The sequence below is a fragment of the Brachyistius frenatus genome, unplaced genomic scaffold (assembly GCF_029030835.1).
Source record: "Brachyistius frenatus isolate BFR_SWC_R1_liver_20210118 unplaced genomic scaffold, ASM2903083v1 Contig_35, whole genome shotgun sequence".
Classification (NCBI taxonomy): domain Eukaryota; kingdom Metazoa; phylum Chordata; class Actinopteri; family Embiotocidae; genus Brachyistius; species Brachyistius frenatus.
The window spans coordinates 17,845-44,028 of record NW_027210634.1 but is presented as its reverse complement, the minus strand read 5'-3'; the positions used below and the strand labels follow the sequence as shown (position 1 = coordinate 44,028).

At 42.7% G+C, this 26,184-nt stretch overlaps 1 protein-coding gene across 3 annotated transcripts in view; it reads left to right on the top strand.

The window, feature by feature from the left end:
• Window positions 1–25,111, top strand: part of LOC138622201 (carboxyl-terminal PDZ ligand of neuronal nitric oxide synthase protein) — a 51,086-nt gene extending 25,975 nt beyond the window's left edge. The window contains exons 3-13 of one of the 3 annotated variants that reach the window (XR_011310993.1): window positions 1,173–1,265; window positions 1,402–1,460; window positions 2,791–2,899; window positions 3,734–3,875; window positions 4,831–5,003; window positions 7,395–7,556; window positions 7,825–7,842; window positions 8,951–9,155; window positions 11,166–11,493; window positions 17,892–18,155; window positions 23,733–23,813. Coding sequence is in view for 2 of the 3 variants with exons in the window: in XM_069700784.1 (XP_069556885.1) it covers window positions 1,173–1,265; window positions 1,402–1,460; window positions 2,791–2,899; window positions 3,734–3,875; window positions 4,831–5,003; window positions 7,395–7,556; window positions 7,825–7,842; window positions 8,951–9,155; window positions 11,166–11,493; window positions 23,733–24,297 (1,854 nt within the window). In the remaining variant the exon portion in view is untranslated. Of the gene's footprint in view, window positions 1–1,172; window positions 1,266–1,401; window positions 1,461–2,790; window positions 2,900–3,733; window positions 3,876–4,830; window positions 5,004–7,394; window positions 7,557–7,824; window positions 7,843–8,950; window positions 9,156–11,165; window positions 11,494–17,891; window positions 18,156–23,732 lie in introns of all 3 variants that reach the window. The other 2 variants (XM_069700784.1, XM_069700785.1) reach the window with 2 other exon arrangements.
• Window positions 25,112–26,184: the final 1,073 nt, after the last annotated feature.

The window sequence follows — 26,184 nt, the reverse complement described above, 5'->3', positions numbered from 1 at the left end:
ATTACAGTCAAGGTGAAGTTAGTCAGGTTTATCTGTCTCTGTAATCCAACTGTCCCGTTGCAGATAAACCTTTCTACCTGATGAATGCTTGCAACCACCCACACATAAGCAGAATTTTGATTGTGAACTGCCCAGCTGTTAAATATGCTGATACAGTATATTAAAGTACTGTGCAGATCATGTTTTAATGCTGACTGACTGTGCCCTTAATTCTGTCAGCGTGCCAAAGCAGGACATCTCTTAACTGGAATAAATGAATGGCAGTGGTGTGTGAGTGTAATTCTGTTGCATATGCGTGCACATAGAGGTGAAACAAGTTGACAATCATTCAGATTTGTCAATAGACAGAAAATGTATCGACAACATTGTTGATAATTTATCATCAGTAGTGAAGCTTCAAGAATAAAATCCCAGAATTAGCTGATTTTTTTGCCTCTGCAAGATTAACATTTTTTTGTTGTTCTTGATTTTATATGGTAAAGAGAATATATTCTTTTATGATATTAGGGAATATGATTAGGGGGAAATATTTGTGTCGAACTGTTAAACACATAAAACAAGTATTTTTCACATTTTCTCGACCAAAACCAGATTTTAAAAAAATCATCAGATTAGTTGATGTAAAACAAAAGCTCTTTCTTTGGTGAAATTCATTGTTTCTGAGCTCTTACGAGACTGTGCCTGACTCATTATGCATTTTTCTTCAGTTAAATCCACCATCCTTTCACACATTAAGCAGGTAATGAGCCAGATATTTAACAGATGTCCTGCTGTAATCCTTGTTGCTGCGCGTGTATTTGTTGTCCGGGCTCAAACATGTACGGGGGATTTTTGTAGTTGCCATTTCCAATAGAAAATGAGAAAGTATTTTAGTCAATACATTTACAGTTTTCCTTTCCGCACTGGCAAGAACACTTTAGGGACAGAAGCTAAAACAGCTCGTTTCAGACACAAGAAGAACTGAGGAGCTGCATTAGGGGCCACTATAAAATATATAAGGATTTTCGGTTTAACTGTGATTCATGTAATGCTACTATAGTGGAGCTCCAGAATCAAAATAGAAAGCTGGAAATGAGCATAATAGGTCTCTTTTTTAAATTCACACAGCAAAAATAGGATGCTGTTGAGATGTATTATTAATAATCTGGTGTGCTTCTCATTTGTTTTCCCAGTATGAATTCAAGGCCAAGAACATCAAGAAGAAGAAGGTCAGCATCGTGGTGTCTGTGGATGGGGTCAAGGTGATGCTGAGGAAGAAGCAGAAGGTAAATCAGTGGCGATAAAATCACTGACATTTGAAATGACCTTGGACTCAGAAAGTAACTACCGCTTTTGTAATAGTAATAATAAAGGTATGACTTCTTTATCTGGTGCTTAAAGCTGCTCATTTGTTTCACACAGAGAAAAGAATGGACATGGGATGAGAGCAAAATGCTCATCATGCACGATCCAATATACAGGTCAGTATGTTCATTACTGAAACAAATATAAATCCTTTATACACCCACTGTATAAAACGGCCTGATATCCAGTCCAGTCCTGTTCTTTTCACTCCATGTTCATTAGCTTTCACCAAAGTGATCACTGTGAGTGTACTGCACATAACACATAATGTTTCAGTCAAAATCGTGCCTCCCACGGGTCCTGCCATGAACTTTACCATACAGGTTTAATGTGCTTGAATGTTCTATACGCAGTACGCCAAATGCGGTTACATGTATAATGAATAATCTATAGCTTGTGCATGTTGTTTGTAGAACGTATCTTTGTGCACTTTGGTATGTTGGCCTGTTCTTGTGGGTTTTTTTTTTTCCCAAAGCATACTATTCTCAGATTGTATTTGGTGTTTGAGTTTGCAGGGTGATGAGGGAGCTTGTTACTCAGATATGAATGGACATGCGAAGGTTCCAGTCACTGATCAGCAACTCGGCACTTTCACTGGAAAGTGTCAGAATTGGTGTCAGATGCTAGTGTTACTAATGAGGACTGTGTGTGTGTGTGTGTGTGTGTGTGTGTGTGTGTGTGTGTGTGTGTGTGTGTGTGTGTGTGTGTGTGTGTGTGTGTGTGTGTGTGTGTGTGTGTGTGTGTGTGTGTGTGTGTGTGTGTGTGTGTGTGTGTGTGTGTGTAAAATTTGGATAGATCTGTGGGAGGATCGCATTTAGCAAAACCACACCTCATCCTCGCTTGCATTTCAGTGTGTGTGAATGTGCTTTTCAGTAGAAGATGGTCACAATTTGTTTGCCAGGTTCCCACTGGAGACGTTTTATAGGAGTAGAGCTTCAGATGGAGATGAAGCTCTGACATTTTGCTTTACCGGTTAACTGTGGAGTTTTAGTAGTCTTAAGTTTTCTGGCAAGGACAGAACGAGACGGGACAGCATACTTGTGCGGGATAAAACACAAGGAGTAATAAGTATTGTAATTTTCTAAAAGCATTATACTGTGAATATTCCCCTTTCACCTGCTTCTGAGCAAATGGTAACGTCACCCGTTGGTTTGTGAACTGCTGTTATGAGGCCTCGAGCCAACCCCTAGTGGCCCCCGCTGGTATTGCACTCAAAGGCAGATCCACATTGGGCTCACTTTTCAGACCTGCAAGCCGCGTCCACTTTTATATATAGTGAATGGTTCTGAGTTATGTCAGGTCTTTCTTTTGGATTTTTTTTTGTGTGTTATTTGTCATTAGGAGGACAGTGGTTAAAAAAAAACAACTAGTGGATTGTGTGTTAACATTTAACATTTTTAGCATTAATTATATTTTGGTAATCAAATTTTCTGTCATTTTTTTCAGGATTTTCTACGTATCTCACGACTCCCAGGATTTAAAGATCTTCAGCTACATCGCAAGAGATGGCTCCAATAATTCCTTCAGATGTAATGTCTTCAAATCAAAGAAGAAGGTACAGTTTGAGTTCGCTTGAGTCAAACCGTAGACATGTACAGATCTGCACTATGATAATTCATAACAATTGTTTTTGGAAAATGTGCTTTTTTTTTCTGAGGACTGGATGAGAGCATCGATACCACTCTCATGTCAGTACAGTAAATAGGAAGCTGCAGCCAGCATGGGGTTAGCTTAGTTTAGCATAAAGACTGGAAACTGAAGCCAGCAGTCACTCCGGCTCCCTCCAAGGTAAACGAAATAAATAAAATAAAATAGAATTCTGCTGCATTCAGCAAGTGTACTCTGTTTTTCATTTTTATCTTTTATTTAAATTTTCAATTTATGCCACCTCAGTTAATCGATTGTGGTTTCAAATTTGATCTGAAATTCAATTTTCAGTGGCTTAGTTGCTATTCGGTGGCTCAGCGGATCCACAGCCTGCAGTGAATACAGAATAGATGCACTCGAGGACCAAGATTGAAGCTGCATATTTCAGACAAGCATCTCTTTACCTTTCCTACAGTTTAAGCTTTTCTTATGTGCTTCTGCAGTTTCTGCAGGTTTGGCTCAGATGTCTGATTTTCTCATATCAGTCAGCTATAATGAGAGCTGTCCTGCAAAAGTCACATTATTCAAGCATGTGCTAAGGATTACTGAGAGTCTGTATGTTTTCAGTCCATCCATCCATCAGCAGATTTCACCGGTGAACTGTCAAAGCAGACAGGAGGAGCTGATGAGTGACATTACTCACTGAAAACATGCTCACGTGTAGTTTACTATTGGATTCTTCTGCTCTAAACAATGACCTGTGACCTGTTATCTCCATCCGTGTTCCTCTTCTCCGTGTCAGACGCAGGCCATGCGTATCGTGCGGACAGTCGGTCAGGCCTTCGAGGTGTGTCATAAGCTCAGTCTGCAGCATGCTGAGCAGGACGCTGACGGACAGGCGGACGGAGAGAGTGACAAGTCGACGGAGGAGTCCAACAGCAGCGGTGAGGAAAACCTGAATAGGGTTCACCAATAATAATAATAATAATAATAATAATATCTGCTATCCACAATTAAACCATTGCAGAACACTTTCAAATATACATAGTTTGGTTACTACATTCTGGCTATTAATGATGATGATGTTTATAATAATTACAATATATTAAAATGAGGTATGATGTAATATTTATCATTCTTATTTGATACATTTGGTTTTCCCTCCATTGGATGGATACAAACTGCTGTTAAAGCCTTTTTGTTTCTTTTCATGTTAAGAGACAGAAGCGTGGTGGTGTAAACCACATTTTACCTTGAACATCTGGTCTGAACAACGAAATTGTGTAAAACACGGAGTTTATGAGCGTTGATTGGTCCATATGGTCACTGTGAGTTTGTGTTTCTCCTAGCGAGAGCTTGACTTTGCTGCGCTTTACTTTGATTACACGCCTCGTCATGGCCTAAATTGAACCGTCAAACCTCACTAGCTCGTTAATTTAGTGCAGTGATCAAAGCGTGACAGCGCAGATGTCTGGTTACATTCGACTGTAAACAGATTTACAGAACAAACGTTGGGATAATGTGGATTTGTGTTTCCTCAGAGGCCTCGTGCTGCATACATTTAACGTGAGATGAAGGATCGCAGTGGGAAAGATTCCCGTTGATTACAGCTCTCACATCATTGGACGACACAAGGGTGTGATTGACAGTGTTACCGATAATGAGTGTAATTTGCACACAGAATGAGTCCTTTTCTGGCATCAGAGAGGGTGAATTAGTAGTCGTGTGCTCAAAATAGCGTTAATGTGAGGTTTGGTTATATAAATTTGGACCATCTATGTCTGATTGTTGCTTCATTATTTATTTACTCACATATGACCACAGATGTCCTCTGCACAATAACAGATCCAAACGTAAACCCTGGAGGTGACGTTGTGCCTTCTGTGGACTCCTCTACAGGCCGTAAGCTGACGGGAGCAGAGCGAGTCGAAGAAGACGAGGACGGCAAACATGGAGGAAGACGAGGAGGAGAGGATCCTTCGGCTGGTACTTCTCTGTGTGAGATGGCGGTCAGTGAAATCCTGCAGAGCCTGGCTGAGCTGAACGTCGTCAAACCTGGACAGACTATCATGGTAAGATAATGTGGGATGCTAAAAGGTGCAGCTCAAACCTGACGTCCTCTCCTCTGCACAGCTGTCCAGTCGCTGCGTAACATTAAATGTTGATTTACCCGTTTATAAGTTACAGGAACTGTTTCCACCGCCGGAAAGGCCCAGAGCCCGGCTGTTTCAGAAGCACTAATATCAAAGCACACAACTCCTTTAGTGTGCCAATATTGCTTGTCATGGTGAGTGGTCAGCTCAACCTTGAGAAACAGCAGAATGGATTTGTAAGGGCAGCCTCACATTCACATTTCACTCTCATCATAAACTCCACATTTGTATGCCAGTTTATTCCCATCTCAGTTGTAGTAAACATTGTCCTTTTATTTCTGGCGCCGGCTGTGTGCCGGCAGCAACTTCTCTCATTAAATGATTACAGGTTTCTTTGCTCCGAACTCAGTCTGCTTTTGTAACTACAGGACTTCGCCTCTGCTCTGTTGAGTCATTGCTTTGGCTTTAGTGGTGTTTTGACGCTATTATGTTGGCATAGTGCTGCCAAAATGGCTCGTTGAAGTAAGCAAGTACAGTGCTTTGTCATCTGCTGCAGTATCTGACCACATCATTGACTGCAGCCCTCCATGACTAATACCGGCTCCAGTTTGGCAGCAGATACTGTAGCTTTGAATTGACCTGGTCACTCTTGCATGAGGTAAAAAGACTACTTTTTCTTTTCTTTTTCTTTTTTTTGTTTCACTGTGCTTCAGATTTGGCAGACTGGTAAATCCTTATGAAGTTGGAACTTGACGATTATCTTTCTGTAATGTTTTGACAGGCACAGCATGAAAAGATGCAAAAGGCTTTGGTGTGTCATGATGTGTTCTTTTGGATTTGTCAGCAGAGCGAGCGTGGTAGACACGGTTGATACCATGCTGTGAAAAGAGAGAATGGGAACCTGAATATTCCTACTAGCTGTGTAAGGGGGACACCTAATCCCAAAAAACCCAGTCTGCTCCCTTTGATTTCTGAGAGACGCCACTATAATCCCATTGAGGGGTTCACAAACATCTGCTCCATGAAGATAAGCAAGGAGGGAATGAGAGAGAAGGGAAGACCAAGATGGAGGAAGGATTAATGAGAGATCTGGATAACAGAAAGGAGGACTGGATGAAAGCTATTGATAAAGATGGTGGTTGTATTGGGTTTGGAGGTGGCAAACAGGCAACACAAGGGTGGAGAAAATAAAAGACCTCCAGGACCGTTTGAAGTGTTGAATCAAATTGCTGCTGTTAATGGTTATTTTCTCAATCAATTTAAGACCCTTAAGTCATTTTCTCAATGACATTCTACTATATTAAAAAAAAGTGGTTCTACTTTAGTGTAAAATGGCCTTTTAGAAAGTTTATAACAGTTTCACGAGATAATTTTTTTTGGTGCATTGAAGTATGTGACATCCCCTTTTTTAATTTTCTCATCTTCACCCACTTCAAAGCTGGTAAAAAGGACACAAAACTGTGGCAGAAAAAAGTTGTTTTCATATTGAAGTTTTCAGGACCTTATACTGTACCTGAAAGACTAGATTGTCTAAATCTATTAAAAATAGAATTTAAAGTGCCAAATTTAAATTTCTTTTTACTTTTATTCAGATCTTACTTAAAGCTCACTGACCTGCACTATCTGAAGGACTCAAATTAAATGTGCTGTACTTTACAGTGTGACACTTTGCCCTCTAGTGGCGAAATATAGGCATTACATTGTACTGTGAAAAAAGGTAATTTTGCATGACAGCAGTAGCATTGATGAGACTATACAGCCATGAATTTAATGTGTTTTGGTATGAATATATTGTCTCACTGAAGCCATCCAGACACATATTAAAATCATATTTCTTTTAGATACCACAGATACAAAACCCCTCTTTTAACCTGTCGTATGTGAGGGAGGAGGAGGAGTGAAAAGCTGCTTAGGGAATGGCCTATTTCTCCAGGAAATATTTGTGCTACCAGAGATCATCTGGAAAATCATCTCAAGGGAGGAGGGATAGGGATCGAGGGAGAGAGTTATGTGATATGGTAATGGGATTAGAGATTATTCCAGTGCTGGTGGGGAGTTACAGTCGGACTCCAGGGGGCTCCAGATCAGTGGGTTGCAGTCCTGGTCTTAAGGACTCAGAGGACCAGGAATTTTTCTATCCTACTGGTTTGTTAATTGCATTTATCTGGTGTCCAGGGTCTAAAAATAGGTCCTATTATGTCGGGAGGATGAAAAGCTGGCAGTGCTGTGGGTTCTGACGGCTGAACACTGAAAGCCATTGTGTCTTTAATGTGATGTCAGAGATTACAGCTTCACCTTAAACCATTTTCCTTCCATCAATAATTTTTTTTTTTTTTTTTTTTTTTAAAGTGTTGTTTTTGTGTTCTCCAGGACTTTGATCGAAGGTCCGTCTTCACTGTGACATCCCAAGGCGTTACTCCCAGCAGCCCTCGCTCTCCGTCGCTCACTCCGCTGGCGTCGCAGCACTACCTGCAGCTCCTTCAGCAGCAGCTGCAGCAGCAGCAGCAGCACACACAGGTGGCCGTCGCACAGGTAAGAAACAATCAGCATCAGGCAGCTGGAAAACGCATTATCACCAAACTGTAAAAACAAATTTCATTACATTTTCATTAAAAATAAAAGGTGAAAAATGCCCATCATTGCTTCCCACGGTCAAACATTTTAAGATTGTCAAGTTACAATTTAATTGGTTTGAACAGGAGAATTTTTTTCACTACTTTTGCTTCAAAAACTGACTGAAAAAATAAGATTAATGACCAACAAGTTAATAATATGTCTATTCTTCTATCAATCGACTAAGCCCGACAGCTGCACTGAGGTGAGTTCCTCCATAGAGCTGCAAATGTCACTGTTGACTCTTCATTAATAACACTAACTTTTCTCATAGTCTTTGCTCTTTTATCTTCCTTCGACAAGCTCATTTCAAACCAGTAATGTCACTTTGGAGATGTCGATAATCAATATCAGCTTTTGATCCATTTCTGTGTACCATATGTCTTTTCCTCCGACAGATCATGAGTCATGGAAAGAGTTTAACTCATCCGATGTGGCATTAGTTATTGAACTTTATTTGGCTTGTTTAATGACATTGATAAAACACTTTCATTTTTATGTCTGCTGGGTAATTCATCATGAAGCATGTCGTATCATCCACACATGCACAGACGCACAGTTATTGCTGTAGTCTTGTCAAAATATAGATTTTTATTTTTTTTTCACTCTTACCTCAGAAGAATGCACAATGGTACACTAACTCTACTCGATCCTAACACAAAATCAGGAAGAATTGTTTTGGAGATTAATTAGTAGAATAGAAACAAATAGAAATCATCTTTGTCTTGGCTTCTATCGCATAGCACACTTTAGATATAGTTAGATAGAAGTATGAGCTGTGTGAGTGTAACAGGACAGCCACTTGATGTCCCTGTATGTTTCTCACTGATGCTGTTCCCACTAGGGGGCAGCACTAACACAGTTATGGAAGGACAGTCATTTTAACTTAATTAAACACAACCTGTGCTAAAACGTAGATGCATAACTGTTTGTAATAAAACATCAAAATGTCATTAGAGATTCATCACGCCTCGTATTAATACTGTCACTTAAAGAAAGCACAACACAAACTCATCGTTGCCTCAGTGCATCAGTGTTTGATACACTGTCAAAGCAAAATCGACCACTCAGTTATTGGTGCACCTAAATACCCGACCATCAATACTCTCAGTTCAAGTCTTGTGACTATAGATATGGACAGAATCATTGATCCAGTTTTGTCCCCATGCTGTGTGTGATGTGGGTGGTGAGAGAGAGCGAGGTGTGAGGGAAAAAAACACACATGTTTTTCATCTAGATTTTGAATTTACAGCATGTTAGTTCAAGAGCTGTTCACACGACCGAACGCATCCTGCCTTTTGTTTTCATTACAGGTGCAGCTGCTGAAAGATCAGATGGCGGCGGAGACGGCCGCTCGTATGGAGGCTCAGGCTCGCGTCCACCAGCTGCTGCTGCAGAACAGGGACCTGCTGCAGCACCTGGCCCTGCTCGTGCAGCAGCTGAAAGAGCTGGAGGCCTGCTCGGCAAAAACAACGCAGCCGGGGCAGCCGCAACAGGAGCCTCAAGCTAATGGACACAGTGAGTGACTGGCTGGAACAGTGCGATGCCTCCGACATACTCGTGTCAGGTCAGGTTCTCCCCGTCAGCCGCAGCACGCGGCGCTCACTCTTCTGTTGTTCAGTGGATGATGCAGACAGTCAGGACACAAACATGATCCCTAACTGGCTTCCTGCCTGCCAACACTGTGAGTTGTGTTTAATGGGGGCAGAAGCTGCCAGGGACTGAACTCTGCTCTGCAGGTGGATGACGGTGCTTTTTAGTGTCGTGGTTCCCTGTGCTGTTCTTGTCTCTCCCTGCAGATAGCCGCCCACCTCTGATTCTGTCGGAGGTTTCTTCCTGTTGAAAGGAAGTTTTTCCTTCCAGCTGCTGGAGGATTTCCAGAGGTTTTTCTTCCTGTGAAGAGGGAGTTTTTCTTTCCAGTTGTCTGCGTTTTTTCTGAGAAACTTCATCCTATTTTTTTCCTCCAAGCTCCTGTGGGGATGATTGAATTGTTGGGTTCCTTTGTATAATGTTGTAAAGTTCTGCTGTAAGGACTTTACTATGTTGAGGGCCCTGGAGTAACTTTTTTGATTTGGCACTATATAAATTGAATTGAATTGAATTGAAATTAAATTGCTTTTACCTTAGCACCACATGGGTGTCCTTAAAATGAGCATTTCACTTGTATTGGTTCGGGAGAAAAAAAAACCATTGTCCTCCTTGTGAGCAGAAGCAGTATTATTGAACACGTTAGAAAGGTTATTTCATGCATAATATGATTTGATTGTCGCATCAAAGGAGGCACTTAAGTCAAGAGTAATTGAATTTAGTGAGGAAGAAAATGCTCATGCCGGTTTCGAGAGGATCTGTTTTCTGTTTTTAACTGAACTGTTTTCAGATCTGATATGCTAAGTTTTACATTTTACAGTTTGCCTTTTTGAGGAAAACAAGTTGCTGCACTCAGTTAATGTACGTCATAGTAACAAGATCAAGATTCTGCATACATGCCAGCTGCTCTGTGAGGTGGAAGACACCATCAGCTAAATGCTAACACATACTAATGTTGCATGTTTGCATGCTAACGGTTGCTCAGTCACAGTAAGCGCAGACAACAACTGCAGCTGATGTGAATGTCATTAATTCTGTAGATGCTTAACCGTATCAAGCTGTTGGCCAGTTCACCAAAGTCATTCAAAATCATCTGAAAGAAATCAAATCAGAGTCACCAGGATTCATCGTCTGGCGACCTGACAGTTCTTCAAGATTAGATTTTACTTTGAAAGGATTGTTGCGGTTTTATGTAGTACTGACAATTAAAACGAAGAGCTTATTCATCAACCCACCACACTCCTCTGTGTAACACATAATAGCGTCTCTAAACTTAGTACATCACACTGTATGCAGTGTGGATTTAAAAAGACGTTGTCTTCTCTTGGCGTTATGTCACCTTCACACACTCTGTTCTCAGTCAGACCTCTGATTGTGTTAACAACCTTTATTTTGGTACATACACACACTTTGTCCCGAAGGAGGATTTCTGGAGGGAGGTTGTGTTTACAGCAGCTGAAAAGAACGTCAGATCCTGCCAAAATAATAATGAATAACCACTCTCACACACACACACACACACACACACACACACACACACACACACACACACACACACACACACACACACACACACACACACACACACACACCATACAAACACACGCCAGAGCTGTATGTATGAATCCTTATACATATCAATTGTGTCTTTGCATGTGTGTGTGTTTGTGTGCGTACATTTAAAATTTGACACATCGTGTTTCATGCTTGTGTAAATCCTGTTAGCCCCTTTGATAGAAAATGCTAATCTCAGACATGGCCGGCCTGAGTGCAGTGACTGGCGTCATGCCAGCGCCTCCTTTCTGTAATGAGAGTCAGCACTTAGGCAAATCATTAAAAAGAAAAAGTCCTTTTGTCGGTTGTGATTAATTCTCCCTCATCATCCTCACTGTTGTTTAAAGCTGTGATATTTTGTTGATTTGTGTTTTCTGTGCGTTCCAGATGGCCAACAGTCAGCATGCAGCTTAGTTTCTACGGCAGCAAAGTCCCTCTCCTTGAATCTGAAGAATCACTACAGTCAGACGCTGGACCAGCTCATCACCTCCACACCCGCGTGGCCGCTCCAGACCTCCCTCCTCTCCCCCACCGAGGTGGACTGCGCCGAGTCCTACCTCAACCTGCTCAACCTGGAGAACAGCACCAAACCGGGGGCCTCGGTCGACCACCTGGACCCCTTCATCAGGGCCAACGGCACCGCGGACAACAAGGAGAGCTCCTCCACCGAGATCGTCCCGTTCACGTCGAGAAACTCCGACAACGTGGATGAAAAGTAAGACTGCTGCCCTGCTCCATAACGTCATGTTGGTTAGCAGGGTATCGCTCGGAGTGCGATGTGTAAGCAGATCGGTGGTAGATGAGAAGTTCCACACCACCTTCATATCTCTACGGTAAATATTAAATTACCACAGTTAGCTCAGCTTAGCATAAAGACTGGAAAGAGAGAGAGAGAGGCTGGGTATCGTTGTGAATTTTCAATACTGGTACCGATACCACGACTTGGATACTACTTCCTGAACAATACTTTCAATTTTATAAAATCTATTATGAGAAAAAGAACATGTGCTTTTCTATTATTCTATTATTATCTTATTGCTTCCTGTATGCTGCTGTAGCGGAAAAAAAAATTCCCCTCGGGGATTAATAAAGTAACTACCTAACCTAACATTACGAAACACCTCTTTAGTTTTCATGCAGTTTAGAGGGGGAGAGCGTGACCCCGGTTGTTTTCTGGAGCTACAATTATCAGATGTCCCTTAAATGCCTCATGCAAGTGAGCTAAACGCAGCGAGACGCTAAGATTTACCGATGTTCCCTTAACGCGAAAAACTGCTTAAGACTGTAAAACATCGTATTTTTTTTTACAGAAGGGGATAATCTGCAAGACTACTTTTTGCCGCGGACCAGTTGCCAGGCAACCAGTGGAGACTCCAGAAAGCTTCTGGTCCGAACCAAAAAAAAAAAATTGTCTAGCAAATAATGACCCGTAAAACAACAAACTGAGCTTTTTAACAAACATGATATAACTTATAAGTTCATTTAAAACCTTTAAAGGTGACGGTTGGTGGATTTTGTTACAACGTACCTTTGGACAGAACCTAGTCAGATATGTCCCACGGATTCCTGTCATTGCGCTAACGCACTAGATAGCGGCTTCATATCTAACAGACATCCAACTCTCTGCCAGGAAGGGGACATTCCCCAAAATGTTGAACTGTCCCTTTAAAGGGCCCAAACATTTAATTTGCATACACACTCCTGATGTGGTACCAGTCAGCTTGTGTTTGGGCTAACCAGGCTCCACAGTGACACACACGTCCCGTAGCTTTGAGTGCTATTAGTGGAGAACAGCTCAACTCAGCAGAAAAGCGCCTCCAGCTAATGAAAGTGTGACTGTAATCAGGAGGATTACAGGAACGCGGGGAGAGGGAGGGTTCTGGCTTGACAAACAAAGAGGGGATCAGGTTTGAGGTTGAAAGAATCAGAGACGCTTCTGTGAGAGAGAGAGAATGAGATTTAAGAGAAACAAGAGAAACTCCATCGGCTTTCAACTACTGTCCGAGTCTTTCTGTGTCGTGAAACAACTCATTTTGAGAAGCCATTAAAACCCGCGTCGAGAGAGCAAATGGAATCGTTTTCCTTTGGAATAATTTATGATGAATATGTTTTGCTTTTCAGGAATGTTTGAGCTTCCACTTCGTGCTTCTCTTCTCTACATTTGGTCTGGTAAAGTGCTTTCGGTGTCGTACCTGAATTCTCACAGACAGCCTTTACCTTGAATGCATACATGGAGCCGCAGTTTATAATCACTTTTTAATGAGCTTTTAATCGCCTTACAGCCGTTACAAAGAGCAGCTGTGCTAAAAGAAAAACAACTAAAAAAAAACATTTCCTACATAAGATCAAGTAGAGCTCTGAAGCAGGTCTCCCCTTCGTCCTCCCTCTTCTCGCTCTCATCTTCACTTAATTTGTCCCTCCTCTTCCCTCTCTATCTCTCTCTGAAAGTAATCCACAGCTTAATCTCAGAGGAGACCGTGTTGAAGTTGATTTCAAAACAGACAAGGAGAAAAATAAGGAGTCTGAATTGACTGGGCGGAGTAGTGTGTGTGTGTGTGTGTGTGTGTGTGTGTGTGTGTGTGTGTGTGTGTGTGTGTGTGTGTGTGTGTGTGTGTGTCTGCCGTGCATGTGGATGTAGTAGTTTCACATGTCTTCCTTTTTGTGTGTGTCTGTCAGAGTCTGCAGCTTGCCCAGATTCACATCCTGTGGTTTTCCTGCAGCACAGACTCCCAGCCAGGCCCATCTCCCATCTTTTCACAACCTGAAACTCTACTCTTCTACATATGTCAAGAATATTTTTTTTTTACATCAGCGCAGGGGGAAAAACTAAAAGGAAAAACAAAAGGGAACCTCAAATCTCTTCTAAAGAGCGGCGTCCTGTTACTGTACATTTCCATCTTAATATTGGTTTCATCTGGAAGTGTGTTACACGCCAGGCTTAAACCCACCTCCCCTTTTCCTTTTATATGTAATTATATAACAACTCTTCCTCCTGAGCTTCTCTGTTCCACCATATTTTCTATTTTCTGTCTTAAAAAGCATTAAAAAAAACAATGCAGTAGCTTAGAAATCTCCCACCAAAGTGACTTTTCCTCTTTCTCTTTTATTGGCTTCTGTTTGTTCCTCTCCCCTTAGTAACATCATCTTTTTGTAAATAGTCATAAAGTTTTATGTCGGGCTTGTAAACAAATGGCACATAATATTAAAAAGTCCGGTTATTCCTGCACAGAAAACCCCCCACTATTAATTAATTAATTAATTTCCTGTGGACAGACACTCCGCAAAGAAACAGTTTTGACCTTCGACTGTTTGTAACGCAGCCTGTGTGACTCAACTAGATTTTTTTAATCTCGCCACAGCGTCGGAAAAAAGAGGGTCGGAAAAAGCAGTGGAGAGAAATGGAAACTTCATCTCCTTTGTGTTATTCTGTTTCCCCACCTTTGCCAAACTCCTTTGCATTACCTTCGGTGCAGGCAGACTCCTGTGCCTGCCCTCCCCCAACACCGCACAGCAAATTTTATTGCTTCCATTTGCTTTCGTTTTCTGGATTTCCCCCAGACGGATCAATGTTTACGGCCCGAGTGGCCCGATTTTTATGTTCCGCGAACCAGCAGACAGATACTCCGCTGCCATCGTCTCTCTCCTGCGTCCTGTGCTGGTCGAGCAGGGCGACGGAATCTGTTCACTTCTCGTTATTAATGCAATTTACCTTTAAAGGACCCTTGTTTCACACGTTTCCTGTCTTTTATTTGTAGTCTTGATTTAAATAAAACGTTTTTCAAAGCACCAAAAATCATCTCAACAAAGTTTTACATCTTTTCTCTTTAGCTTCACGCTGAAACTCTACCAACAACAGGCTGTTTTGTTTATGCGTCTTTAAGGCACATTTATATCAGTGACCCTCTCTTCTGATTGGCTCAATCTTTTCTGAGTGACACACGCCCAGGTAAAACACTTTCTTGTTGCTCGTCAGGTCGGCGATGGAACGGTGAACTGTGATTTCTTCCACAATAAATGTTGGACAACAAGCCATGCTGAGGGGCGGACATATGACACGAGCAGGAGTTTGTGACATCACAAACTTAAAGATGTCTAAACAGCTCGTCCTAATGGTGCAGTCCACCCTTTATCACGCCAAAGGATTTAATGTAACCGCCAGATAATTACAGGAAACCGTGTCAGTGTCACGCTTTGCCTGAAAAAGTAAGGTGATGTAAGTTTAGCCAACAAAAACCACCCAGTTATGTTTAAGAAAAACCTACTTGGTTTGGACAACATTTCTTTAAAGACGACGCTGCATTGTTTTCTCACAGACTTGAACCTTGCTCTCCGGGGTTAAGGGCTCTAAAGGATCTTCCCAATTACTTGGATTTTATACCTTTTGTGCCTGATCAAATGACCGTCATCACATGACTTCCTTCTCCGACCCTGCTCATACGTGCGTGTACCTTTCACGCCTACGTGAGGCCAAACGTGACACTGACACGGTGTCCTTCAGTGAACTGACGGGTGTATAACGCCTATTGGCATGAATAGTTGCTGAATAGGGGCTGTGCATTTCTCCGTATACAACATCTTTACAGCACTTAGACCTGCTCTATGATCAAAGACATAGAAATCTGAATTTATACAATATGGAACCTTAAAGTTCACACGTGCATTATCCTCCAACACAGACCATATTTGCGTGTTCACCTTGCCAACAGCCTCGGGTGCTTTAATAATCACAGCATATGGTATGTTGGGATCGTACTGGACACTATATAGCCAACCATGTCGTGAGTCACGCTTTTACACAACAAACAGAAAAACCAAAGTCGGATCAAAACAGGATGTTATCGTGGGCTTGAAATACACTTTGTGGCCGCAACATTGAACTGAGTCAGAGGATGACCCGAGTCTGTCCAGACTCTGGGGGCATGAATGTCTGCGCAGGTGGTAATGTCAAGCCATTGGATAGCTGTTGAGAAATTTCAATCTGGACCTAAGTGGCGAACTGGCCGAAGATCGGCATCCCCAGAGCACATGCGGCAAAAAACTGCCGCCCGCCCACACAGAGCGGAGACAGACACATATGGTGGCCAGCTTATACCAACTCGGTATTATTCACAAGTGAGTCATGCTTTCCTCTGGTATGGTATACGCTGCATTCTCTTCCACTCTCTCCCTGACAGCATTGCGTGTTGCATAATCATATTTCCTGACCGACCTCATCATATTCCCTTCCCATCTATCTTCTGTTTTTGTTTTACCGCCTTATCGTTAACATTACGATCTGTGTGTCGGAGCTGCACCGGCCGATAATGTAATTGCGATCGGGAGTGTTGTGGATGATGTTTCCAGAGACGGTTCTGTCGGCTATATTTACACACCGCCACATGCCGTTGTTCAGGGAGAGATGCTGTCGTTTCTGATGGTTCTTCGCTGCTTTTAAGACTTCCTGTAAGTCAGCCTGAACTTGACATTTGGAGAGATGGAAAAATCTGCCCGAGAGAGTGATGTTTGACAGCGATTCCATGATGAATAGACTTTTGAAGTTTTTGGAGACACTTTTCTCACGTTCATCCACCTACATACATCCCACGCAGACTTCTCACACAAACACTCGGATGGGTGTTGTGTGTTAATTTCTTTTACAAAAGCAAGATGCTTTTACAGAGACTCAGTGTCCCCTCTCAGTTTAAACCTCCTACTTGTTCTTGTTTTTTTTTTAGTCGCTTTGTGTGTGTTTTTTTCTGTTTGTCATTAAGACTGAAGTGTATAGCATCTTACATGTAAGTCAGATAGAGATGTTTGGCTTACTGCCCTTCTTTGTCTGCACCTGTTGATCTCAACTTGGCACCTAATTTCCGTTCGGTTTTTTGAAGATCTTTTGACAGCAGTTCTAGTCTCTGCATGTTTCTGCTGTTTGTACTTTAACATCTAATCTCACAGCGATACATGCATTAGTAATAACCCCGATTGTATATATAAATTTAAAAAAATGGACGTAGCCTCCGGGAAAAGTAGTATTAAAGCTCATTTCTGGGTGACATTGGCCGTCGCCATCTTGGCAATGCCTGGCTAATCCAAAAAAATTGGTGGTGCGTGGGTGGAGCTGAAGTGGCCAAATAAAGCTGGTAGCTTAAACCTGCTGGCACCTAGCCCACTCTTAAGGCACCCACCTGTCACTAAAAGCAGCCCCGCCCTTAATAATACATTATTTGTATATTAAAATTAATCTCCCGTACAGTAGTAATGGGTGTGGAAATTAGCTATAGAGACTAAAACAGTTTTTTGTACCAGGCAGTAAACAAGTTTATTTCTGCTGTAAAGTTGGAGCCTCCAGTGGCCATCTTAGAAACTGCACTTTTTGTCACTTCGACGTTAGATCTATTTTTTTGGCCCTGAAAGGTTGCTGTGTGGTAGTAATTATTTAATGGTTGTTAGCAAACAGCAATTTAGTGCATCACTGCCCCCTGCTGGCAGTAGTAACACATTACTACCAGGTGCTGGAAAAAAAACAACTGAAATAATACACGATGACAGACGCATAAACTAAGAAAATCGTTCCATCTCCTACTGGTCCTTTTCTAAATAAGATGTGCTCCTGCTGTTTTCTTGATTAACTGCGTAACTGTTTGTAATTTTTGAATAGTGAAGAAAATAAACGAGCTTCGCTTATGAGTCAGTTGTATTTCAGACACCGTGCTGTGATTCATTTCAACTTCTAAACACCTTCGCTGATTTGATCTCTTGTTATTTTCATTTGATGTGTAATTAGCACCAAGAATTAAACTCTTCCCTGAAGTGAATAGCCAGACATACATATGTAATGTTAAAAAAAAAAGTGAAACCTTTAAGGACCATACGGTTCAGCTCTCCATGTTTCCATTCACTGATAACAAACCGTCTGCTAATGATGGAAGCCAGTCGAGAAGTGCATCAGAGTGAAATACCCCTGAGGGCCACTAGGGGCTGCCTCCAAAATAACTCCAATCGACTCCCATTCAAAAAGCGTCAACTTCCCTCATGAAATACGAAGTTCAAACATTTCTTTAACTCACTAGTCTTGCTCCCGTTTCATCGCTCCCTGATCCTCTGTAGTCTAACTGTCGCCTCTCTTTGGTACAGGTGTGAGGACCCGCTCCTGCTCATCCTCCTCCTCATCTAACATCCCTCATATCCCAATGAGATACCGACAGTCAGTCCGCTCAAACAAACCCCCCCCAGCCCATGCGTTCCATTCCCCCCCCCCATAATTTTGCCGCACCAGCCCGCCTCTCCCTGGGAGCCTGGGGAGCTCTCTGCCACTGCCTAAGCCCCCTTCCTCTTCTTCCTCCTCCTCCTCCTCCTCCTCCTCCTCTTCTCCTCTCTGCCTCCTTCTCCTCCTTCTATGTGAGTATTACTCATGATAACCAGCATGTGGAACCGGTGTCTGTGGCACAAAAGCATGGGACTGGGCATGTGGTGGCTGAACAGTGTGGGTGCTGGCGGGCTCATGTGTGGGTCTCACTCACCACTGATTTCTCTGCTAATGACTGCATAATGACCTCCATTTACATGCGGATGTGGTTCTGCAAATTAAGAAGCACATTTGCATCGAGGTAATCAAAGTCGAGTCACAAATGTTTAATGCACGGCACCGCTGTCTCTGTATTCCACATTTTGCAGGACTGTTTAGTCGCTCACGTTTGCCAAAAGAGAAGAAACGCTCTCGTCGAGATTCGGTATAATTTTGTGTGTGGAGGCTCAGAAGAGAGGCACGTCTTCATGTGTCTTTGTGATACATTTGTGTGCGTGTGTGTGTGTGTGTGCGTGTGTGCGTGCGTGTGTGTGTGTGTGCGTGTGTGTCACTTGCATGTTTTTGCTTCACTGAATCAACCGTGATCCAGATGGAGAATGCGATAAGCCCATCCTCAGGCATACGGCATCAAAGGTCATACATACTGTGCTGCTTCATGTTTGACCAGCAGCCAGGAGAAGAGCAGCGTATTAGGAAGTCATCTTCATTTGAATTTGTGGCTGGCAATAATTGACAAGAATAGTCTTTTAATAAGTCGAAAGTTATTGGAATCCTACGTCGGCTCAGAGCAGAATAATAGTCAATAAAAAGAGGTCTGAACCAAGCTTCATGTCTTCCTCGCATGTATTTGGTTTCACGTCGCTATTTTGCGATCGCGCCAACGAAATTTGCTGGACGTAACTGCATCCTGTCGTCATCACCTGCGTGGGCTGCGTCTCCTTGTATATATATTTATTGGGTTGTAGGCGGTCATACGTTTGACATCGCTGTGTTAGCAATTTTTCTGGTCGCCTTTTTGATTGGAAGGGAGAAAAATTGATGAACAGATTCATTTCGTTGTCGCCATACAATTATTATAATCGCATTACTAGGAGCACTTATTTACTTATTTGTACGTTTCTGTATTTTATTTTTCTGTATTCTTTTTTTCAAGTTGACTTTAGATTTTTTTCGTCAGACCAAATTACAGTTGAATATTTGATCTCCTCTCCCTACATGGTACCGCGGCTCGTTTTGATTTCTCGCCGGATTATCTTTCTTCTTCTATTGTTCAAATTCCTGTAATTCATCCGCAGGTTTGAACCATCCAATAAGTGTTTTCACACTTCGAACTGATCACACCATGGTTCAGTTTGATCCGGATGGAGACCACCTCTTTTGGTGCGAGCAAATTTTGGTCCTTTGGTCCAATGTACCTTTCACAGCTGCTGTTTTTGGTTCTGATCAAACTGAAAGGTCCAAAGGTCCGAACCAAACGAGGTCGAGGTGAAAGTACCCTCGGTGTCATGTAGAAAGGATCATATACATTTTTATGGTCTTTATTCTCATACAGTGCAGTTTTCTCTTTGAGAATGATGAAGTTGATGTCAAGAGGTTGCCAGCCACAATTGAATCCACCAACTTAGAGGATGTTAAAAAAAAAAATCATTTTCCAACTGCATCTCACTTTGTAAAGAAAATGAATCGCTCACTGTGACGGATCAGCATCAGTGTCACAAGCAACTTTCAAGTCTCTGCCAGTTAATTTTCACTCCACACTGACATTCTTTAAAACAAGTGGCACATTCAGACATTCTCCTGTCACAGTAATATGATCAGCTGTGTTTGCGAGTCCGACTTGATGAGCTCCTAATAATCTCCTGTGACAGGAGAGCTAATGTCATACAAGCTTATGATATAATGAGCAGTGGAAGATTTAAGCGCTGTCGGCCATGTTGTTTTTAGAAGTTTGACCCCCAGTCCTCTGAATGTTTGTTAGTCTGTGCAGATAAAAGAAAAAAAAACATACACTGGGATGTTTAAGGTTCAATGGCCTGTATGTAACATAAAATCTGTATGTTATTGTCAAAGCATATAATCCAATATCTCTAATACTGTATAGATCTAGAGCAAGAAAACAATATAAACGCATTTAGCTGTTAAAGCATGACACAGTTTTGATTCTACACTCGGCATTGAATACTCAAACATATTGGTGGGGGGAAAAAAAGCAGAAATATGGTGTAAATTATCCCAAAAACGTCTTCAGCAGCAGTTCATATTTCGTCATTTGTTTTTATAGCGGTGTGAGGCAAAATTTCCTTTCATAAGACAACTGGAACAGAAATGGCTGAAAGAAAAGGATGCCAGCAGCTGAGGTGGCTGGAAGGCTGAATGAGACACAAAGATGCAGCAATACAAAGAGAGGGAGAATAAACACAGTGGAGGGAGAGACGGCAGCGACGAGGGGTGTCAGGGTGACTGCAAAGAGGAGGGCAGAATCAGACGAGGGAAGCGGCATCGCTTCTTGATTCAGCTGCAATCATCTACCCAGTCTGCCCGCACACGTTCAAAAATAACAGCACAGGAAAACCACAGGAGAACCAGACTTTTAATTGTGCTGTTTGTCTTTTATGAGCCAAGGAGCTGTTACTCCTGGAGGGAGCACAATAGGAGTATTCAAGTATCTAAGGGTTGTTTCGCTTTGCTTTAGGGGAACTACGTGGGCGTCTCTAACACTTAAGGGCTCAATCTCACACCCAGCGTAAAGCATCGGCAAGCACAACACCAGTCTTTGGTGGTTTCAGGCTGATAGTAGTAGTTGTCTTTTTACTGCACAGCACCCACATCGTTTAAATAGGAAATGTACTCATGTCCATCTGAGCACCAATGGACGTGCTGGTCTTAAAGCAATGTCGCGACAGATGCAACAGAGATTTAGATCCTGATATCTGGCTCCCAGATCTCCACATTTATTTTCCAATTTGATCATTTCAGCCGTTAGTTTTACAACCTTGTTTTGCATCGAGACAATGTCGTCAGTGCAGTTCGAGGTTGTTCCATTTCCACTTGGGTTACTTTTAGCGATCCCAATTTTGCTCCAGCTCTGTCGTTGGCCCGCCGAGATGGAAAACAGACAGCGGTCGAGAAGCCGGGTTAAAACTAAGCAACTTAACGCGTTACGAGTTGGCTCAACTGGAAGACTGTCGGTGCATCGCTGTCTTGAGGCAGCAGAAAGCGATTGCGCGGTTGACCAACAAAAACCTGGTGTTAAGTTGAACGCTTAGTATTATTATGATTATTAAGCTGTTATGCACCTACCCGGGCAGCTGTACAACACACTTACACTCTGCTCGCACATGCAGCTGCACACAAAACATGCAAAGATTACAATGGAAAATATTATCGTGTAAAACAGTGTTTCTCATTGATTGAAAATTTACCTGCGGTGGTGACACAATGTGGGACCGATATTTATTCAGGGACTAATGCAGTTTCGCCGAGGTGGTGGTGGTGGTGGTAGAGGAGGGGAGGGGGGCTCAGCAGTAGGTATATAATTGTGCCTACTGCTGTAGATGGATCAAATAAAACGTACTAATGAAAAAATTTAACCAGGAAAATCTTTAATTGGGACCCCCTGCTTCTCCTGGATGAAACACATATTTAGGTCAAAATCTAATAAATGACCGGACTCTGCGTGAAACTAGAAGGCTTTTAATTTGAAATGCAAGTCACGACATTCAGCTGACCAGGGGTTTAACTTTGATCTTCTCACTCACTCAGTGACTGACATTCGCTTAATATCGCTAGTATTTATATTATTTACCTAATTTATGAGCGCCCGTTTCTTTTCAGCTCAGTTTGAAGAGTCTCTGCTGTCTTTTGCAGGCATTGACGGTCACGCGAGTTTCTGTCCTCTGATCTCTGCGTGTTTTTTTTTTTTTTTTTTAAAGAAAGGCAGAGCTTAACCTCTGCTGCACTGACTTGGTGCGGAGCAGGTGAAGGAGAGATTGAAGGGGAGATTGTCGTTAATCGATCTTGTCGTTCTCAGACAGATTAAAAGGTAAATAGATAATAGATGCTGAAATGGGTCACCAAATATACATGTGCGGACATCAATATAGAATAGTAAGGTCTATTTATGGAAAACAAAATTAGTTTCTTCTTCTTCTTCTTTCCTGCTACTTGGCAAATTTGCCGTTTTAATGGTGCAGGCATGATCTGATGATTATTTTAATTTTACGCACCTATGATTGATTTGGGGTGTTAAGTACCATCCCTTTGAACCACGCATCTTACTTTACGCTCAGATTATCCACCATTAAACTAGCAAAAGTGGATTTGGACCTGAGTACGAGGCACTTTTTACATAATTAAAACAGAGCCCTCGCTGTCATAGTCCTCTTATAAAGTTTTGGACACTGACATTTTGACCTGATGATGGTACTAATTAATCCGAAGGGAAACATGGAGTGTCTGTCCCAAATTTCATGGCAGTCGGCCCAATAGTTGCTCAGACATGTCACTGAAAATCGGAAATGTCAGTCTCAAGGTGGCGCGAGAGGAAATGTCAGACGGTCAGCAGAGTCATTAGGAATCATCCTCGGGGCACTCTTGATATGTGTGCTAAAATTCACATCAATCTATCCCATAGTTTTCACTAAAAAGTCACAAGAAGGTGCCTCTAAGGTGTCGCCTGAGGGCTTCGTTCTCTGGGAATCACTTTCACTGCAATCCATTCGGAAGTTGTTGAAGTATTTTTTATTTTTCCTGGACTGAAGAGTTGAACCAGTCAGTCAATCAATCACATTATCGTCCCTCGAGCCACAAAGTTACAACGGCAAATAAAAACGAATGACACCCCTCGTGGCATCGGAGTCGGTGGAGTTTAGCGTGACTTTTACCCCCTGTGCTGTGTGTGTTAACCTCCCTTTATTAGTCTCGGGAAACGGTGGATAATTATCTCTGGAGATGGTTTTTTTTTTTTTTTTTTTTTCCCCAACCATTACAAGTCTGTCATTACTGCAGCTGTCAACATCATCCTGGTGCAGAAGCAGAGACAGTAAATACATCACTAAGTCACATAAGTTCATTACTTACACCAGTATTCGACCGCGGACCGGATTTCACAGGGGAAACGAAGTTAGCAGCCGCCGGTGTGTAATGTAAAAAAGGGGGCGGAGCCGGGCAGGAAGCGAGGCTTGTTATCGGGTGTGTCAGGAGTCATTTTCCGAGACAACTACGGTAATTGTGTGCGGTTGTGTGCGCCGGTGCTTGTCATGTGGTAGAAATCAGACACTGCGATGTTTCCATTTCTGGTGCATTTGATGAGGGATAGCCTGAAGCTCTTTTCTCACTTCCTTACCCTCCTCTTCCTCCCGCCTCGAGTCGCTGCTTCTTTTTTTTCTTCCACTGTCCTTCTATTTTCTCAACAGTGGAGCTGCAGCATGCAGATAAGTTCCCAGACAGCCGGAACAACAGAGACACCGTCTTGTGTAGTAACAGCTTGCGTCACAGTGCACTCAGGTTAATGGGATATAATGATGGAGAGCAAAAGTGGCTTGAGGCTTATTGTTAATATAATCCTACTTGGCAGGGAAATGATGCTGAATATGAAAATGAGCAAAATAAAGAAAACTGTTTTCATAGATTTACTCCACTAAGCACTTCCTCTGTTCTCTCCCCGGCAGGTGCAAACAGATAATCCCCAAACTCGACCCTCCTCCGCCCTCCTTGAACCGCAAGAGAGCGAGCAGGACGTTGTCTCCGGGGTCGGAGGTGGCGGCCGCGCCCGGGCCCGGCGAGGTCACCGCCAGCGACGCGGCCGCGAGCCGCAGCAGCAGCCTCTCGTTCCCGGACATCACGCCCAGCTCGCTGTCGTCCGGCGACTTCCACTCCCTCACCAACGGCGAGGGCAGCTCCTGCTCGGCCAGCGAGGACTCGGGCGTCCGCTCCGAGACCAAGTCCCTGCTGTCGCCCCTGCGCGACGACGACGACCTGTTCGGGGACCGCGGGACGTTTCTGACGGCCTCCAGCCGCTGTGACAGTCCCCTGGAGGAGAGAGGCGAGGCCGTCCTCCCGTCCTCCGAGGCGTTTCCCGCCGAACCCCCGACTCTCACCTCACACTCGGACACCTGCGATCTCCCGCCGCCCTTCTCCACTCCGATGAATAACACCTGCCTTCACATCAGTTTTTCTGAGGACGAGCTGCTGGAGAGCAGCCAAGAAGACCCCGCCGTCCCCCAGCGGAGTTAGTTTCTCTTCACCATGTTCTCCAAACGGCTTTTTAATTTCACCGTCAGACCCTCCTATGTTTGCACTCAGCTCCATTTCAGGACCTTTAATTGTTCCATCCACTCGTGACACAGTACAGACTTAGAAAATACCAGTTACTGAAAAAGTACTTTTATTGTATAAATTATTAGCCGATGGACAGATTTAGTATTTTTGTAATGAAATTAATGATCTAATTTACTTTTTAGTGACTAGAATGTTAAGCAGAATACATGTAGCAATTCTTGCACTGTCGAAGTCACACGTAATCTACGGTAGAAGTCAATGAGGAACACATTTTATTTTTGCTAGTAGTCGACGTTAAAACATTATTTTGTATGATGCTTCACTGTGGCGCAAAACTGTCGTGGAAATACCGTTTCCTGCAGGTTTCACGGGGCGATCCGTGATGAGCGTGTAAACGCTGGTGATGTTGGGAAGAGCCTCATGTTCTGTGAGAGCACCTGATTGGGTGATTGGGTGGAAAGAAAAGAAAAGAACAAGAAAGTGACTAAAGGGGAAGATGGAGGATAGAAGCGAGCAGATTTAGTTGTTGTTTTTGGTTCAAACGCAGCCATTCGTGCTTGTTTGTTGTGTTTTCAGAGGCAAGTTGGTTTTAGAATGTGTTTTCTTGCTCGTATTTTTTTTGGGGGGGGGGTTTCAGACTTGTAGGCCTTAAAGCAGCGCCGAGAGAATCAGTGGCGCAGCTGAAGGTATTTTCTGATACCTGTGTTGTATTGATTCTGTGTGGAGCACAGATGCAGCCCTTTTTAAAAAAAAAAAAAACACACACAAAGGGATTCCTGCATTGAATTTAAAAAGAAAAAATTTGGGGGGTGAAAAACAGCGTAGGAAGAAAGAAAACCCCTCAAACGTTACAATAACGAGCTGAAAGCTTTGATTTGTGCCTGTTTGAGTGGGCAGTCTGGTATTAAGATGCACCGTAAGACTCCAGGGGACGATAACTGGGGAAACAGGGGACCTCGGAGGCAGAGAGTTTGGCAAGTGGATTTTCTCTTCCCTGCTTCTCTTTGTGAAATCCCGAATACCCCCCCCAAAAAAAATCTCCTTCATTTAGCGCTCTCAACATAAATGTGGCAACGTATATCATTGTTGCAACGTATATCGTCTTCAAGTGTGTGTAGGTTCACCTAAACGGTGGGAACTCTGTTGGTATACATCAAATTTATAGAAGGGCAATTCAAACTCAATGGCCTGATAAGAAGATAAACGGGGACTCGAGGGCCACACTCGAGGGTATTTTGTCAATTACTTCAAATGACCTTTATTAATAGATGTATTAGTATAAACCAAGTAATAAACCAATCACGCACATTCCCTCTTATAGTTTCAATGTCAGACAGAAAAATACGAGATGAACATAGTAAAACATTGTGGGCCCGTTTTATAATACTGTCAGAATATTTCCAAGCAGACATAAGGCGCTTAGCAGGTTCATATTCTTATTTGTTAATACAGTGCGGGCCATAAAAAAAACAAAAAAACAATCTGCAACTGTTGATAATGAAATTAGTTAGTTGCAACATTTTATCAGTGTAATATGTAGAAAAAAAGGTGCAGTAGCACAGCTAGATACAGCTGAAATTAATATTGTGTTTCAGTGCAGTTTTATGTCAAAATGCCATCACGTCCTGCTTCCCCAGTTTTCAAATATGAATATTTACTGAATGTTCGACGGGTTTTCCGATTTGATTATGTAGATCAAGCGACACACGGAGAAAATATTTGGCAAACAAATTGATGAAAATAAACATCTGTTCCCTGGTGAGCAGCAGCGGTATTCAAGTGACGTTTTGCTTCGTTAGTTACACGAAGCGCAGTGGCGTCACCTTTGACAGGTAGAAGTGA